We start from the raw sequence: 17,417 nt of genomic DNA on the forward strand, positions 1-17,417 counted from the left end.
TTGTTAACATTTTTTTAATATGTTTGTATTAATTTTGTGCTGCTTTCTAAAATGCAGCACTAAACCATATTTCAACCGGTGTTGCAAACCATACACTGAGATAGTGTAGGGCGGAGGTGATCCACATGGTCCGACCCCGTTAAATCAGGCTTAAAGCAGGCTTAAAGAAGTGGCAGACTGCTAAGAATGGTTATTGAGAGCTCGATGCTTTCTCTCCACGGTGGAACGCCAGCGTTATGAGATAGAAAACATGGCTCATAGCTGAACATACGTTCAGCACTAGGTGTGTGGTAGTGCTAATGAGGATTTTTAGAAAGACTTACAGCTTAGGTATGTTTGGGCAACGCAGTAATTAGAACACTCGAGATATCTTTCCTCACACTCCTTGTGTTCAGATTAGAGCTTTTTACAGTTTTTTTTCCAATCCCATCAGGTTCTCTCAGGGCATAATTATTTAACCATATATCGTGGTCGCCTCATAGTTCTGCTTTAATCTATCCGATACTATCAGATTTATTACGCAGCCATGAGTCGGAGGCTTATGTTACGTTGTCTCGAAAACCGTACCACATCTCTGTCGACTTGAGGGCGTGCTTTTCAAAAAATTCATTTGCCCATTATTTGATCTCATTGCCATGGATTAAGATGTTTTTTTACTAGAATAGATAACAGTCTCCTACTTGTCGACTGCCAGGCATGACTTTCTAATCGGCCGCAAATAAAATAAAGGGGCAGAGGAGCAAAGAGGGTCTTTTTTATTCATGTCACTACAGCGGTCGTTTTGTCACAGTTTTGTCACTAGCTGAAAAGTTCTTGATGTAGCTGGCTTCTTTATTTCAAGAACGATGCTCACTGTTTGAATAAATTCGTTATTAGAGAGCTGAGAAGGGCCCATTCGTGCACGCTTATGTGCCTGACTGCGCCTTAAGTAGGTGGTCTCTTCCCGGCAGGTTCTTGCTTCGTCTTGGAGATGAGCACCAGTGTTGGGTTGCTCTGTTAGCCTCGGGACCCACTCAGTTATCATAGGAGACAATGTGGATGAAGAGTGTTTTCGACAAGAAAGCAAGCAAGCAAGCATTCAGCTTTAATCCCTCAGTCCCAGGTGTTGTTCTCTGCGCATTGTTTTCGAGCTGCTAAGAGGAGGCTTCTTTCCGTCTTGATTTCGCCGCCGTTTCCCACTTCATTACATCTGGTGCAACGAAGCAGCCTGTGTAGAGGACAACCAATACGGGCACGAGGGGGAACGGGAAGCCTGCAATTCGAGAAGTGCAGAAGGTTAAGCAAAACCGACGAGTAATGACAGGGCATACAGGTAGAGCAGTGACATCCATAAGTTCTGCTTCCGGGTTGAGGCTACTCTTCAAGCCTTTTGCTCTTCGTCATATTCCAGTCTTGACTAAAAAGGGGCATACTTCAATTAAACTACTAGTAAAGCTGTACTGCCCATGTGCTGATAGCGCCCCATCCCTTCATGAACTCTAGCAATAATCTTAGGGAGTTATTAGTTTGTGCTTCTTAAATAATTACGACATAAGTTAAGCTCAAAGCAGCGAAATATAGATTGTATATAGAGTTTATAGGTTTTTAAAACAAGGTTTGCAGTTTCAGACCAACGAAATTCATGATAGCAATTCAAAGGTGGGAGCGGCAGTAGTAGCTTTACGGACAGTATAAGAAGTGAATATTTTGTTATTTCGAAGCGGCAAGCCGCCATGTTTGATACAGCTGCACAATAAGCGTCAGCGCTTGCAACCAGGCTGTAGAACATTTTAACACACTAATTTTTATTTAAAAAATTCTGTAACACATTAACAGTGCTTAGGAGAAAACACGGAATCTTGGAATTAGTGAAAATTACGTGGCGTATTCTTTTAGAAAATAGATCGCCATGTTTTCGAACTTCCCTTAATGCTGCAGTGATCCTTTTTTCCTGAGCCTCCAACCATCCTCTGGTCCAACAGCTGCTCTTTAATACCTATAGCCTGTTGTATATTTCTTGAGGGCCGCCGAACTCTTGCGATAATGTGTTGTGACTATCATAACAATTTCCATTGGCAGCCACATTGGATTCTTTGCAGTAGCGATGTGCTCAGTACTCCCTTTGCAGCTACATATGTCATTACGAGAGCCTTATCTATTCCCGTTCTTTCACTTTCAGCCCCTTTATCTGCACTGTCCACTGTTACTTTGAGATCTCGCCCGGGGTGACACGTTGTTAAATAAAGCTAGAACTTCTTTCTAAGCCTTTTGATCTTTGTGAGCGTGACTCCGGTCGTAATTTCTTTCATGGATCTTTCTGCAGATGCCCTAAGCCATCTTTCAAGTTACGGAGGCGACGACAACGTTCCTTTGCCTTTGGTTACTAGAGCCAGTAAGCATTATTTGTGTATGTTGCTTCCAAAGGAAAAAGATAAGGTTTCGTTCCCTCTCCTGACGTGCTTCTAGGATCCTGCTTGATGTGAGTTTGTTGTAATGTTTTTTAATGTATTTATGGGCGCCTGTGAGGTGACGACATTGCGAGATATTGTCGGTGTCCTTCATTATGTAGACCTTACCGAGCAGGATCCTCCTGCACAGGATTATACAGACGTCCATTTCGGCCAGGTGGAAGATGCAGGCGCAGAGGGTGAGGAGGTAGTGGGGAGAGCCCAGCACTGCTTCGGCCACCCGCGTCCTTTGAGGCGTGGTGAGGTATCTCATCTGTAGAAATTCGCAAGAAAAAGTACAGACCCGTGGGCAACCATCATTTATATTTTTTTCTCACCACTTCCATTGCTCAGTGCTTCTGCTTTTTTGTGTATAAAAAAGAATATTGATTTGTAGTGTGTCACGATGCATCTACCTATGATCAATAGCGTGTGTCCTTGCCCAGAAGCTATATTTTCTAACAGTTTTTTTTACAGTTTAACGTCCTGCCTTGTGCTGACGCAGTAGATAGTGATATCGCATGAGGCCCCAAGGCTAGCAAATAGGGTTAATCTCCTGCAGTAACAACGGCAGGGTCGTTGAATGAAAAAAATCTGCAAGAGTCTACCAATAAAAGAATCATCACAAAACGCTGGCCCAATGATTTTGTTAGTTTCGATTAAGGTGAAGGTCTATGAATTTTGTCAGGAAGAGTATACCAACCCTGAAACTTGCTTGCATCTTGCAGCCCCGTACCATTTCGTTATTTTTGTCCCATTAAAGCAAAACATAAGGGCATGATCTCTATTTACGGCAACCGAGCAATCCTTGTGCAAATTTTCCGATGAGGGCAATACGCTAGAAATCGGTTGCATCCCTAAAATTTAGTACATGTTCCCCAATTCCGAAACGGCCTAAGGAGCATTTATTATGCATTAGGACAGAGTGGTGTCCTCTTCGTTATTCTTCGAAATTCGGTTTAAAGGATTCGTGTCTAATTAGCACTTCCCACATAAAACTTGGATTTCCACAGTTAATCCTCACAGAAATTTTCCGACGAGAGGCTAGGTTATATTAGCAAACAGTAGGAGGTTCTTAGCCGCGCTTGGTTTGGGGCTGGATATCTAATCGTGGTAGGAAGATTACTTTATGACGCAAACATAGGACCGCACAGAAAGGTAGACGGAACAAGCGCGACCTACAACTGTTATTTACTCTAAGTAATGAACGGTGAAGAACTTTAAATAAAAGTTTTTACTTTGAAGAACTTTTCTGACAAAAAATGTGTGGTGTTTTATTTGTTTGTTTTATGGGAAGTTTCCAAGAAGTTAATATGTAAGCGTGTTCTTTTTTGGAATAAGCAGCTGCAAGTTGATGCTCATCCATTTCACCTTTTTGTGCTGAGCCCTATGAAGTAATCAGTTCACCGTTTCGTGCTGTGGCCCATGAAGTAGTAAGTCTATAAGGAGCAGATTCGTTTGCACGTATAAACTCGCGTGGACATCGCCTATGTCGCACTAACTCAAGTTCGCGATTTGAGATTTTCTGAGCTTCTATGAACATGATAGGTGCATGTAAGTGTGGCTTATCTGCAGCGCTCTGTTCCTTTTGGCGAGGCCGATGCGTCATTCTTTCTATCCTTATTTAGTGCTTTTGCTGCAGGAATCCGGGTTTCTCTGTTTCTCTTTGATTACGCAGTCGGATCCTTTTAATTTCCTTTCACTGGTTTTCTGGGTCTTCCCACTTCTGAGGCTAGTGGGCGCTGTGTCCTGTAGAGTGGTGGCCTGCCTTTGTCGTTATTCGTTCTCAATCTGTATGAACATCATTATGCTGATGACTTCAATCCTGATGACAAAAACAATAAATTTCGGAGCAGTGGGCAGCGGATCCTTGTAGTCGCTTTTCTCACAATTTCTTTGCAGTGCATAATGCATTCACAGTTTACTGTTCTTTCATCCTCTATGTGGTTTCTGTAACATTGAAATATTTCTGGCTTATGTAGCTTCGGAACGGTCGTTGCGTGACTCCAATCTTTTACTACCATAGGCTTCATCTTGTGAAATATTTAGGCAACACTAATAGCGAGCTTATTAAAAAGACTGAATATGAAAACCATAAGAACCACAGCAAGCGAACTTTCGAGTGCCCCTGCGCCCGACGCGACGAAGTGCCGCTTGAATGACATAAGTTTGGCTTGGTTTGGTTTGGTATACGGCGTTGAACGTCCCAAAGCGACCCAGGCTATGAGAGACGACGTAGTGACGGGCTCCGGAAGTTTCGACCACCTGGGGTTCTTTAACGTGCACTGACATCGCACAGTACACGGGCCTCTAGGATTGCGCCTCCATCGAAATTCGGCCGCCACAGCCGTGATCGAACCCGCGTTCTTCGGGTCAGCAGCCGAGCACCGTAACCACTGAGCCACCGCGGCGGCTGAAAGACATAAGTGTCCCTGTGTTTGAAAAGCAATGTGCGTCTCCCTGACATCCGAAATGTTATGCGCACCTCAAAGTTCCTGATGGGCCTCGTCTTCCAGGCCTCAGCTGCGAGGACCTCCGTTGCGATGCCGAACACGCTAAGCACGGACCATAAGGTGGCCACGTCATCCATGCCGTGCCACAACCAGCTGAATCCGAACGCCACCGTTGTGCCGGACAGAATCCAGATGGCGCCTTTTCTTTCACCGACCAGGGCATTGTAAACGTACCTGCGTATGCAAGGTTGACAATGGGAAATGGCCTGCAAATGACTGCTCGAATTCACCGGATGTGTACCCTTATGCAGTGTGGATTTCAATGACAGCCAAGGTGGTGCTGTCATTGAAAAATTTGGAATAATCTACCACATGACCTAAAGACTGCCTACAATTTTTCCATTGGAATAAAAAATTATTACCTTAAAAAGAATGACACACTTTGAGTTCATACTTTCATTTTTTTACTAGTCGTCTTAGATATTTGCCTGATATTATTTGCATGTAGCCGAAACCTGATGCCTTGATTTATTTATAGATTTATACATTTGCGTCTATTCTGAAAATGTTTTGTGATTAAAAAGTGTGCCATGAAATCATTTTATCCTCTTCTTGTACCCTTGTGATGTTTTGTAAATAGTTAACAGCTATTTTCCTCTAGCTTTTTGTGATGCCTTAATTTTTGTGTAAGTTCTACGCGTTTTGTTTGATCTGTAAGTTTTTAGTTTATATAATATGTAATATATGTGTTTCTTTTGTTGATGCTCTTACAAGTGTTGAGAGTGATGCATAGCCTTCTTTATACTAACTTGCTGTCTTTATTTTGGTATATTGTTACCTGCATGCTTGTATACTTTTTTTCTATTGGACCCGTTACTAGCCGTTGGCTATGGGTCCGAGGAGTGTTTGCGTACATTTGTAAAGCAACAAAGACCAATAAATGAATGAAGGAATGAATGAATGAATGAATGAATGAAATTGCGGTGCCAATCGGAGCTTTCAGTAAGTGTGTGGGATGTCTGTTGAGCTTACCCCGCTGCACTGCGTTTGCATCAGTACCACGCATAAGCACGGGTGAATTCCTCGTGCTAAGTGTTAGAGTAGTCGGGTGCATTAAGTAGTCATGGGGGTAGTGGGTGCCCACATGGGGTGTGGGGTGCGGCGTGCGGACGGCAACGACATAATCGACGGGGCATAGTTTCGCCGAACGTCGCATCAACAGCTGTCACTGTATAGCTGTTCACTGTCCAATGATGTGAGGAGTGAAAACTTCACAAGAAATGGAAACAGATAAGTTGCTGGCGAAAATGCGAAGGTGTATGCCTGGCTTAAATATGTGGGAGGCACTGTGCCTGGGAACCTCTCAATGATATAAACGGAAATTCTAAAAAGTCTAGTTGTACCGCTAAAAACAATGCTCTCATTATAATCTTTATCGTTTTAATTTCCGCAGCTCCCTAAATGCTGTGCCTTGTAACACCTGTAATATTTCGCTCTACTAAATCTCCTGAGCTATATAACAATGGCATGTGATGAGCGCATCGAATTTTGCTTGCGTTTTGTTCATTACGCTCTAGCCTGGTCATTTCAAATGTAACTGTTTTAATTTTCTTATGAGACCTTCCGTAAATAACTGTGTCCTGGTACCTACTTTTTATGTGCGGTATTCCATGCCTTCTTTTAGAAAAAAACGGTTGTGGTGGAGCAACCCCTACATACGATAACATTTTTACGCATGACAGTGAACCTCTGTGTGCTACAGGACCATTTTTTTTTTGTAAGAAAAGTTTGTTTGCCACTACGAGTCTATTCAGTTATCCTGAGGAGGGTTTAATGCTTTTCTAATGCCAAGAGATTGCATGATCTAACTGAGAAAAACAAGATTTTGTGGGCTAAACGATTACTTAATACCAAAGAAATCTGGAGAACAGAAAAACACTTACTTTCTAATCCATAAGTGCATGCCGCGGTCAAAGTACCTGCAAGTAAACAATTAAAATACAGGTTTTTGATGAGCCCTGTTTCATGCACCCTGAAGAAATCATTTCCCATTTCGTGCTTGTATCTGAGAGAGACCGATCGGTATGCCTCAAACATTTAGTGAAGTTTTTTGATTGCTTACTAACACCGAGAAAAAAAAATGCTAATACAGTGCTCTGTTCCGAAAAAGGTCCCTGAATGCTCGTATATATAAAAATGCGTCCAAGTTATTACGTCATCATGATTAGGAATCGCGTATTGTTGGAGCTAATGACCAGCAGTGGATCGATAATTTCGGTAAATATGCCGTGCAGTTATGTGGTGGGATCTGCATAAAAATGAGTACATTGTTGATGCAGATCCAAACTTCTTTCGATTGTCACAAATAATGGCAGCTATTTAACAGCATCAGCAACGGTGCTAGAAGTGCTTTTCGGGGCTTGCAAAGTGCATATTGTACGCATTTAAACGGAGGCCGTACGTAGCTACGTTTTAGCTCCTTCTACCAGTAAAACGAATCGATACACGTGGGGCTCCAGAAGGGCACATATTCTGCAAAAACTTTGATCCTTCCTATCCTAGCTGGGCGGGCGTCCCCTTTCTTGCGGGTCTTACCCCTCCCGCTACTTAACGTGCCTCTTTGCTGCAAGGGTGAGCATGGGTCTGTTGCTGGGTAAAGAGCGAGGCTGCTCTAGCAGTGCTGCTGACAATGCTATAGGCGCTTACACTTACGGTGAGGTCTTTTTCCACCGCAAACCGACTAAGAATTTTTATGCGAAGCATATTACTAGAGCTACACTACAGCCCGTCGAGCGCGGCGGTGGAGCTACCATTGACCTTTAGCGTGACCACGTGACACCACGTGACAACATGACGTCACAGCAGAGGAGAGATGGGCTGCCGGCTCGCGCGGTCGGCCGCGCCGTGGAGGCTCCACATCAGAGGCGCGGCGGCTGACCACGTGACGCTACAGCAGCAGTATAAAGCTGAGCTTGCCTCGCTCTCCGGGCACTTACGAGGCGGCCAGGTGTTGGGATGCCGCCTAGAAGCAGGGCTGATTTGAACGAGAAGCGAAAGCTTCAGCGTGCCGCTGCCACGGCAATCCTTGCTACACTTCTAGTGGTTGTATTAAAAATGACCAAGTATTCAACCAAGGAAAGCCATGTATTACCAAGCCTAGCCATCAATATGCTTCTCATCTGACTAGGCTTAACCTTAGCTAAGCCTGAGCCATTTTTTTTAATCGGCCTTTATAGTGCGCACTCCATCCCTGTCTTTTGTCGATGGATGGCACGCAGTTTCACGAGCAGGGTACCCTAGAGCCTTTTTTCGTTACTACCTCTGTGTTCCTCATCTTAGGACGAGCCTCATCTTTAGAGACACTGGTATCCACACTAGGCCGCCGAGCTGGTATAGATGCACCCTACCTTATACAGTGTTCATAAGAATTTTTACCCAATCTATTCTCTACATGGTTCATGACAACCTGCGAACAAATCTCTCTGTATTGGCTTTTCAGTAGGCGGCGGGATGGTTGAGGTGCCACCGTTAAACGGGTTAGTTACGATACTTTCACCTCTTCTCTTCCTGCTACTTTTCAGCCAACAATCACTACATGCGTCGAGTAGACTGTCGATTGAATCAAAGAGATCGGGCATAATATTTAGCGCGTATAATGCCCTGAACATTCCTCTGCATAGAAAATTTCAACAACTAGAGAAATTTTGGACTTAAATAATAACCTCTTGGATACTGTCTTCCTTCATAGTCTAGCCACATAGTATCTTCTGCTACCCGGTTGTTACCCATTCACAGTGCTCAGTGGGTGTTATTATGTTGGAGATTTGGTGTACTGTTCAGTTTTACTTAGGAGTTAATGAAACTGCACTGGATACCCACCTCCAGAAATGCGAGCACCGATGCATTCTCGCAATGCACTTGGAGTGCGGCGGCAGTTCGACGCCTTCGGCACGGGCCAGGGATCCGGCGAAGCCGTAGCAGAACACGTAGCGCAGGAAGAAGAAAAAGTATAGAGCCAGCCCGTAGCCCAGAAGGCTGCTGAGGCTCAGTCTTTCGACCATCCATGATTGGTTGGACATGGCCGAACTGCGTGTTGGCGGAGAGCGTAAGGTCACTGCGTCGTTTACGTGGTTCCTGGCTCTTTTAAAACAAGTATACTTCAAATGAAAAAATAAACTAAAACAAAGCCTCGCTAAATTAAGGAAACAAAGGTTTTTTTTTTTTCATATAATCGTACTAACTTGAAGAGAAGTGGTGTACGTTAAAGGTAACTCGTCCGCTGACACCTCCTGACGTTCTCGTAAAGTGGTACTTTGGTTTGTGCAAGTTGGTTCATAACTAAAGTGGATTCCGAGGACGCCGCAAAGCAGACAAGGATCAGGAAGGCACATGAACACAACGGGGCTGGTCCCAACTCGTGACTGGCAGGTTGACGCGGTAGTGAGGTTGGTACATACAATGGTGGGGCACATACAACCCCATACGACCATACTGTCGTATCAAGCTGTCAGCCTAGAGTTGGCGCCTGTACCGTTGTTTGATGTGTCTTCCTTGTTTTCGTCCAGCAGGGCGTTATGGAACGAAATCAGCAAACCGGTTTAGCATAATAAAAGCTCAAAAGGACACGAAGAAAGAAACAGGCACACGAAGCCCTGACGACCTGTAAAAGTGGTGAGTGAGGCCCTCCACGAAAACGTCCGGGTCCTTTTGCGCTGTTCATTGCCATCAACTCGCCCAGTTTTACGTTCGACGGGGCAAACCGGCATGCCTCTATATAAGAGCTTTCAAGTCCTCGCATCAATCGTCTGTTGGCGCTGCTGGCAAGTAGGCTAAAATTAAGTATAAGCAAAGGTCGAGTGGTGTACACCACTTTTCCTTCTGACATTAACTTCATGTGCTAAAGCTGCACTTGGGCCACGATGTACGCTTAGATACCGTTAGACACCGTAGATGTACGCTTCTTTTTTTATCGCTCGGTGTTATTGTTCATAGTGATGTATATGAGATGAGTAAACATGAATTAATGTATCAAGCTTGCATGCGCCTAGTAGATAATTTGTAGTCAAATGACTTCTCCGATGTAGCTTGAGTTCTGGTTTCATTAGCCGAATAGGGGGCTGTGACGTCAAAAGTAGGATTTGGATTTTGATCGGGATGATGAAACTGCAGTACAAAAGCTGCTTTTTCACTAAATAGCAATCCGACTCCTGCGGCATGCAAGAGTAAAGGTTGTAGTGAAACAAAACGAGAAAGCATTGAATATTTTTAAGAGTTTGCTAGCCTTATATACCCTCAGCCTATTTAGGTTGAGAACCATTGTGCAGAGACATCATTCTGCAGCTGAAACGGAAACTACGTAGGAGAAGAGATTTAATTTAAATTAATTAGCTGGCCACACTCATTGTGTGCGATGATCCACATCATTAAAAAGAGAGAACACGAAGCAGAAATTTTGTACCTCCAGCAATTTGTCATTTCTACTGCCCAAAACTTGCGGCAGCGACAAATAAGTGAAGCATTAGGCTCACTGTTTGTAGAAGTACTAGACAAATACTGTTCCCGACCTGTAAAAGTAGTGAGTGAACCCCTCAACGAGGAGGAAGTGGACCCCACTTCGGAGCAGCCTCCCGAAGATGGCAGCTATCTCCAATGGCGTCAAGTCTGGCCTCCGTTTGTCTATCTGAAGAAAAGAAAAAAATACATCGCTACAAATCATCACGACACAGCAATTCGCAAAACTCTGGGCACCGAGTGACAGCTGTATTGCCTCGACCTGAGCGTGGTTTTTCGCGAAATAATTTTGCGAGAACAAGCCAAAGAGACTGCTTATCTCAAAACCTTAATGACTCTGTATGCAGAAAATCGGCCTTCTAGTCGACATGATGAAAGCTTCTCATTTTAATGCGAAAACATTACTAGTCTAATTACAAGAAAACCCGGCGGCGTCTGTATGTGTACTCGCGATTGGTGCAGAAAATTTAAGCGATGGCAAGCAAAAAGGGTGACGTCATGAAGTGGCCGTATGACGCACACAGTAAGCCGAGCACCGCCACTTCGAACAATCTTACACATATCGTTTGTCTATATGTACACGCTACTGGCCGAAGTCCATGTGGCGTCATTTCTGCGGTGACAATCGCACTAAAATTATGACGCAACCATTTGTCGTACAGCGTTCCGTGCGGTGTCATGCGATTTATTGTAGAATATTGTTTACTTGTGCTAGTAAAATCGAAGGCTAGCTTGCTACAGGGATTGGAACCTACGACATATGCACCTTCAGTTCTATGCCTCCCAGATTTTCACATCAAAATTGTGAGGCAATCGTTCTTCGTACAGCCTTCCGAGTAGTGTCATACGCGCTTGTGTTTGTGGAGTGGGTCATACTTAAAAAAAAAACAAAAACAAAAGGCTGATCGCCTGAAGCAAACTCAGCAAATGCAACCAAACATTTACTTCTTGCGTCCACGACATGCTTTTGCATTCCCACAAGTAATCAGTCTTAAGTGTCTGTGTAGAATTTTTTCTTGATAAATCTGCATAATTATGAAAGGAAATCTGTGGATATAGGCATATACTACGTTGAAGTTTAAGGTTCCTTTAACAGTCTGTTTTGCACACAGTACGATGTACCTGGGATTCGAAGTCATCGTAGTTCTGCATAGGTCCCAGGTAAAGAGGCGGCAGGTAGAAGACGTATGCTAGCGTCTTCCAGTACGGCGGTCCTCGTGATATGCGCTGGCGAGCTGTGCAGTCTGCGTGGATGAAGTCGAGGCTGAAGCTGAGACAGCGCAGCAAGGTCCACTGGACGACGGCCATGATCACCATGTAGCCCAGGGCACCATATCGAAAGTACAGGAGCTGAAGACCGAAGTGGAAGGTAAAAGTAAGCACTGTACACTTAATTGTTTGCATGAACGCGGTGTAGAAAAAGCCCAACCACCATCGAGGAGTTTTAGCACAGCGTTTTTACATGACGACGCGTCTGACTACGAAGGAAGACTTGATGGCAGCCGGCATTCCATGCTGCGCTGTTTGAAATTAGCTACGAGCTGATACAACAACGTGTTATTTTTCTGGGTAGGTCGTAGACAAAGACATTATACTTAAATTTGTTCACTAGCGAATATTTTTCGCTACAACTACCTGCCCCGCAAGAACAGAAAACAAGAACAAGATGGCTTTGCTGTACCTCTCTGACTTTTGGCTACGTCCCTACATAGTGACTATACGGCTATGATATTACTTTAACTACAAATAGAAACCCATGGACGTGAAACCTGGAGCCGTTCACAATCCGAGCCGTTTCATGAGCTTCCTCATGGCTCTTGTGGTCATGACAACAAGACCGCGACAAGACGGACAGAACGATTATCACGTCTTATGGGACTCTGTTTTCTAATCTGACATATGGCGACAAAACAGTGCGGGGGAAACTGAGCTGTCCCTTACTTATCGGCTAAGTGATTCATTTTACACCGGCGAAAGATATTTTGCGGCGTATTTTGCTTAAAATGAGTGAAAGTGCCTTAGCCCTGGTGATTATTGCTAACTTTTTTAAGTCAATAGATACATATTTATGCCTGTGAGAGAGAATCAACGTAGCGTCATTATTAGTGAGGGCTCTTCGCACTGCACGGTGTCTACTAGAGAGGAGAGCAGAAAGTTTGGCTAGTTGGTTGATATGCACACTGGAAAAAATTGCGCAAAAAGACAAGGACTAAGCAGAGATAACAAGGAGGACGAGCACTCGTCCTTGTGTTTGTCTTTGCTTTGTCCTCGTCTTTCTGCGCGAATTTTTTCAGTATGTATCTACCAGAGAAATCTGTGCTGTGTGGTAAAAAGAGTTTCGTTGGTGATTTGATAACGCTGTAACCTCTAAAGCGCACTTAAAAAACTTTAAAGTTAAAAGTGCTCAAGAGCCGCATTGTTTCGTATGAGACGTTTCCTGAGAGAATAACAAACGTTACACTGATTTTAAAACCTCTTAATATTTGCAACTCGATTATATTACTTGCTGTGCGCTTATATTGACACCGCAGACGGAAGTCAAGATACGCAGGCAACGCCTCTAGAAGTATGCCATTCCAAAGAAAACAATACAAGTACACGAATGCGCCACTCAAGTCAAACTGAGTAATCGTGACCTGTAAAACTTCGCCTTGCCAATGAAGGTAGGCTAGTTTCGAAAGGCTGCAGTGACCTTGTTTCCAATGACACTTATTTTGTGCATTGAAACAGTATTTAGGTCTTGCACGTAGATAAAACATTAAGTTCGCACAGAAACGGAGGGAAGGTCGCCGGGATCACGGTTGCCAAGCGCGTTTTGCGCAAGGTACAAATTAAATTTGTTCCTTGATTCCTTTGCGAGCTTGAGTAGTGCCGGAGGACATTTTCTGCGCAAAGTGCCTCTTGTAGACTTGCGATGGTTTATTTCTTGCACTCTAATTAGGCTCTGATTCATGCACTGGCTTACATAATGTTTCTTGCACTAATTGTGTCTTCCGTTCTCAGCGTTATAACGTTACAGTGGTAAACTCAAGCTGCTTAGAACGGGAAACTAAGTGAGGATGAGATAAGCTCACCTGTCTGAAGCTGTCCGGCAGTGAGAATTTTATGACGAGGACTAGGAAAGCTGTGGCGTAGCAGAGCAACGGTGCTCGTATGCTGGCCACGACGAAGAAGAGTGCGTGCAGGATCAAGAAGACGGCCGCCACTTCCGGGCCCAGCAGCGAAATCACGAAGAGGGCTGAGTATCCAGTGTAGAACATCGGTAACAACTGCAGGGCGTGGAGGAAGCAAACCATGAGTCGTTGCTTGAGCGGCGCTATGCTCAAGGGTTGCACTAGTGAACACTGTTAAGGTTAGACTATACGCAACACAGATAAACTCCCAGTGGGCACTGAAACTACACTGGACATCCGCAGGACGTCTCAAACGTCCCCAGGACGCCCAAGGGAGTTCAAGTACCCATTGGGCTCAAATGTAGAAGTGCTGACCCGAAAGACGCGGGTTCGATCCCGGCCGCAGCGGTCGAATTTCTTTGGAGGAGAAATTCTAGAGGCCCGTGTACTGTGCGATGTCAGTGCACGTGAAAGATCCCCAGGTGGTTGAAATTTCCGGAGCCCTTCACTACGGCGTCTCTCATAGCCTGAGTCGCTTTGGGACGTTAAACCCCACAAACATAGACAAACAAATGTAGAAGATAGCTTAGTTGGTATACAGCACCGTACACGACACGTGGAGGCCGTGGGTTCGGATTCAAGCTGCGCCATGTGGTTGGGTTTTCTCCTTTCATGTACAAAATTATTACACCATTAATTTCTTTATTGGTAAACGCCGAAAATTCAAGAACTCTCCTGTGCTTATCTTAGTTTCAGTGATTTTTGGCTTTCTTCGTATGTAAGGCTATACGGAGGTGAACTTGCCGATGTCCTTACGCAACGAAAAAGCGGGGCGAAAATGTGCGAGCAAAAATAATGTCGTTGTTCGGCTTCTGGAACTCACCGCCGGGGCAGCATAGACCGTCGCCCTCGCCAGCAGAGGATGGACGAGGAGCCACTTCCATGTCGTGAAGACAAACGAGCGCTCGATTTGCCATTCGAAGTTCGTCATGTCCTGCGCACCGGGGACAGCGTATACATAACGAAAGATATAATAAACCACAAATGAACTAAAAACTTAATGCCGACATCCCTGGGTCTCTCTGGCGCTAACACTCACGTAAAGCAAGCTGAAATAAGTGACTGGACACAACACCGCTACCACTTCATTGCTTTTGTGATGTTTCGCTGATGATCTCATATATCGTCTATGCCATCAGAAGCCGTTGTTGCAGTAATCCAACGCTTTTTGTATCCAACCTGTTTGCTTTTGAAAAAAACAGTGCGAGGTCAACACTCTTAAACAGAAGACACGACCAAGGCCGCCGTAGGCGTCTGTCTTCAGGAAACTGCAACGGTGTCCAGCAAGAGAATAACAGCTATAGGCGCCCGAGAAACCTGCTACGTTTTTGGTCGCAATAATGTTGTGAGAGATATGTAAAATATTTTTACGCATTACACTCGGCATGACCATTGTATCTGCAGCACCAAAACATGTTAGAGTACATGTTGTCATCGGGAATGACACGTAACATACCTGCTTTCGCCCGAAACCATAGGGACTAGGTCTGAATTCGCTCCGCATCTCTTTCGGAAGGGACGTGTCTGAAAGACCAGCGATAAAGAGACAGGCGTAGTTAGCGCATACTTACAGAGAGGAGGGCAGTATTTGATAGAGCAAAAGAAGAGAATTTAGCAGTCACTGGTCGGAGTAGCCATTTCTCTTAACGAAACTGTGATCAAATATGCCGTCCGTTAGAGACTGAATATAGCCCAAAAGAAAACACATGAGAATAAAAAAATGCATATCGTATGCCTTACACAATACATTCTCTATAAATGTTATGTACGGCCATTTCCACTCGACAGATTCACAGTGGTCACAGTACATGCATTCAATACACTGGTCAAACTGAACTAGAAACTTCTGTAAGGCAGCATTACCGTGTGCGCACTCCATAGTAACACTAGAAGGGGGAGGGTTATGAAGAAAAGACTAGCACAGGAACTGTCTTACTGACAGTTGACCCCTCAGCCATGTTGAGAGGGAAGGTATACAGGAGGGGTGAAGGGGATACGATCGCAAAAGCCACTGAGCCACTGCGGAAGGCACACAGCAACGCTGCAGCAGCAGCAACCCACAAGACTCCTTTGAACGCGAAGCAATAGCTTTTTCTGCTGTACAAATAAAGCGTCATTTCATAAGGCCTACTTCCGTCTTCAGGATCGAATTCCTGAGCGGCACTTCTTCCCTTCTGAACTTCCATAACCCTTTCAAACATGGTGTGTGCATTTATCGAGACGAAGCTCTTTTAGTTTTTCTTTCTTTCCTTCTTTCTTCCCTTCATTCTTTCTCTTTATTATGAAAAGGATAAATTTTACTGACGCAAGAGCAGTTTGGCCAAAAAGCGCCATGGCTGAAGGTTTCTTTTTTTTCTATACAAGGTAGTGTCAAAGACCGCTTTTTTAAGCATTCCACTATATAGGATCGGAGCACCAGGCCAGGGAAAAGCTTGTACCGATTGCATAACTGACGAGCTCCCGGCGGCACTGGGGTCCGAACTCCGCACCTATCGCATGCGAGCGGGTGCTCAAGGCACGAGGCCATCGCTTCAGTCTAATCAGCCTTGTACTTTGCAGAGGAGAGAACCAAAGATGATAACGCTGAGAACGTAATGTGATTGGCTTAACCTAATAAAAAAATCAATCTAATTTTGTACTTGTTAGCCACTTAGTCAATACAAGTAAACAATCATTCAATGTTTATTGATTGATTCATTTCTCTTCGTTGCTAATGAATATGCTTTACATTTTATTTTGTTTTTATTTTGCTGTAATATCGTGCGTTGTTGTGGCGTTTCTTACTTACTCGCTTTGTCGGTGGCATATCTCCAAACTGCGTAGGCGAAGGCTGAGCAACCGATGAACCAATGAAGAAGGATCACACAGTTCCACGTCCAGCTGCCCAGGGGATGAGCGACTGGATTAGCATGTGCTCGATATGACTCACTAAGAAGAAGCTACACAAGCAAACACATTTAAAGTGGTTAAACATGAATGCTGCACCTAGCATACCTCTGAGTGTCACTGCGTTGCTCCGAATTCGCAGTCCGCTTTCTTTCAGTCGCAGTGCCTGTGCTTGGAGGCATGTCTCGTATAACCTGCGACGTCAGCAGAACAACAGAAGACCTTATCGTTCCGCTTTCAGTCTCGGCCGCCTCCTTCTTGAACTGTCTTTTCGCACACACACACAGGCGCGCACACGCACACACGTTTAAGAAATACCGGCTGTTTGTGTTGAACAACTGCTTTTCTGAGGAAAGTAGAAACGCCTCAGTTAAATATTTCGCTTTCTGGTTGGAGAAGAAGCTGTAGCGGCATTGATTCTGCCAAAGTGCGACACGCGATAAAGGAAAGAATTGATCAAGTTCCTCTGTTACTTTGCAGAAAGCCACCATCCTTTAGTTACGCAGAATATCCGCTAAATGACTGTTGTAGTTACCTTTTTTTTTTACAAGTGATGAAATAAAAACTAGAAAACAACGCCCCCTGGCTACTTACTTCACTGACATGTGCAGACGGCTAAAAAAGTGTCGACCCAGGAAGCTGCAAGAGATGTCATATTCGTTTTATGTATTTATTTTGCGCAACTGTTCGCGACGGAGACCGAGTGAAGACATAGTCGAGAGGCTTCAGCTGGGAGGTCTCGAGCAGTGCTCGTCAGACAAAGGGCATGAGAGATAAGGTCGCCAGTTGGGCGCTGCGCACATGTGTCGAGAAAAGGTCTAATGTCACAGCATTGGAGTGCGCGTCAATATGATACGTTTCTTTCGAGGCCTTATTCTTGCCTCAAGAAAATAACTGCACGGTTTTGCACGCGTCGCAGCGCCGGTCCACCATCAAACGGGGATTTAGAAGCACGGTTTGAAAATGTT

At 44.5% G+C, this 17,417-nt stretch overlaps 1 protein-coding gene across 2 annotated transcripts; it reads right to left on the minus strand.

Annotated features, from left to right (window-relative positions):
* Positions 1 to 1,067: 1,067 nt before the first annotated feature.
* On the minus strand, positions 1,068 to 17,124 carry LOC149331873 (protein-cysteine N-palmitoyltransferase HHAT-like protein). Of its 2 annotated transcripts, XM_089556913.1 has the most exons (13): positions 17,044 to 17,124; positions 16,558 to 16,643; positions 16,352 to 16,443; positions 15,020 to 15,087; positions 14,387 to 14,497; positions 13,465 to 13,659; positions 11,513 to 11,740; positions 10,444 to 10,559; positions 8,759 to 8,965; positions 6,823 to 6,858; positions 4,912 to 5,113; positions 2,556 to 2,700; positions 1,068 to 1,252 (listed from the first exon to the last, which is right to left on the minus strand). In XM_089556913.1, exons 2-13 carry the CDS (start codon positions 16,629 to 16,631, stop codon positions 1,134 to 1,136), a joined length of 1,593 nt encoding a protein of 530 aa, XP_089413039.1. In that variant the 5' UTR covers positions 16,632 to 16,643; positions 17,044 to 17,124; the 3' UTR covers positions 1,068 to 1,133. The 2 variants fall into 2 exon arrangements, with proteins under 2 accessions (XP_089413039.1, XP_089413038.1); XM_089556912.1 differs by lacking the exon at positions 17,044 to 17,124 and having other exon boundaries at positions 16,558 to 16,980.
* Between the last annotated feature and the right edge of the window lie 293 nt (positions 17,125 to 17,417).

The sequence above is a fragment of the Amblyomma mixtum genome, chromosome 8 (assembly GCF_055824585.1).
Source record: "Amblyomma mixtum isolate Tamu chromosome 8, ASM5582458v1, whole genome shotgun sequence".
NCBI lineage: Eukaryota > Metazoa > Arthropoda > Arachnida > Ixodida > Ixodidae > Amblyomma > Amblyomma mixtum.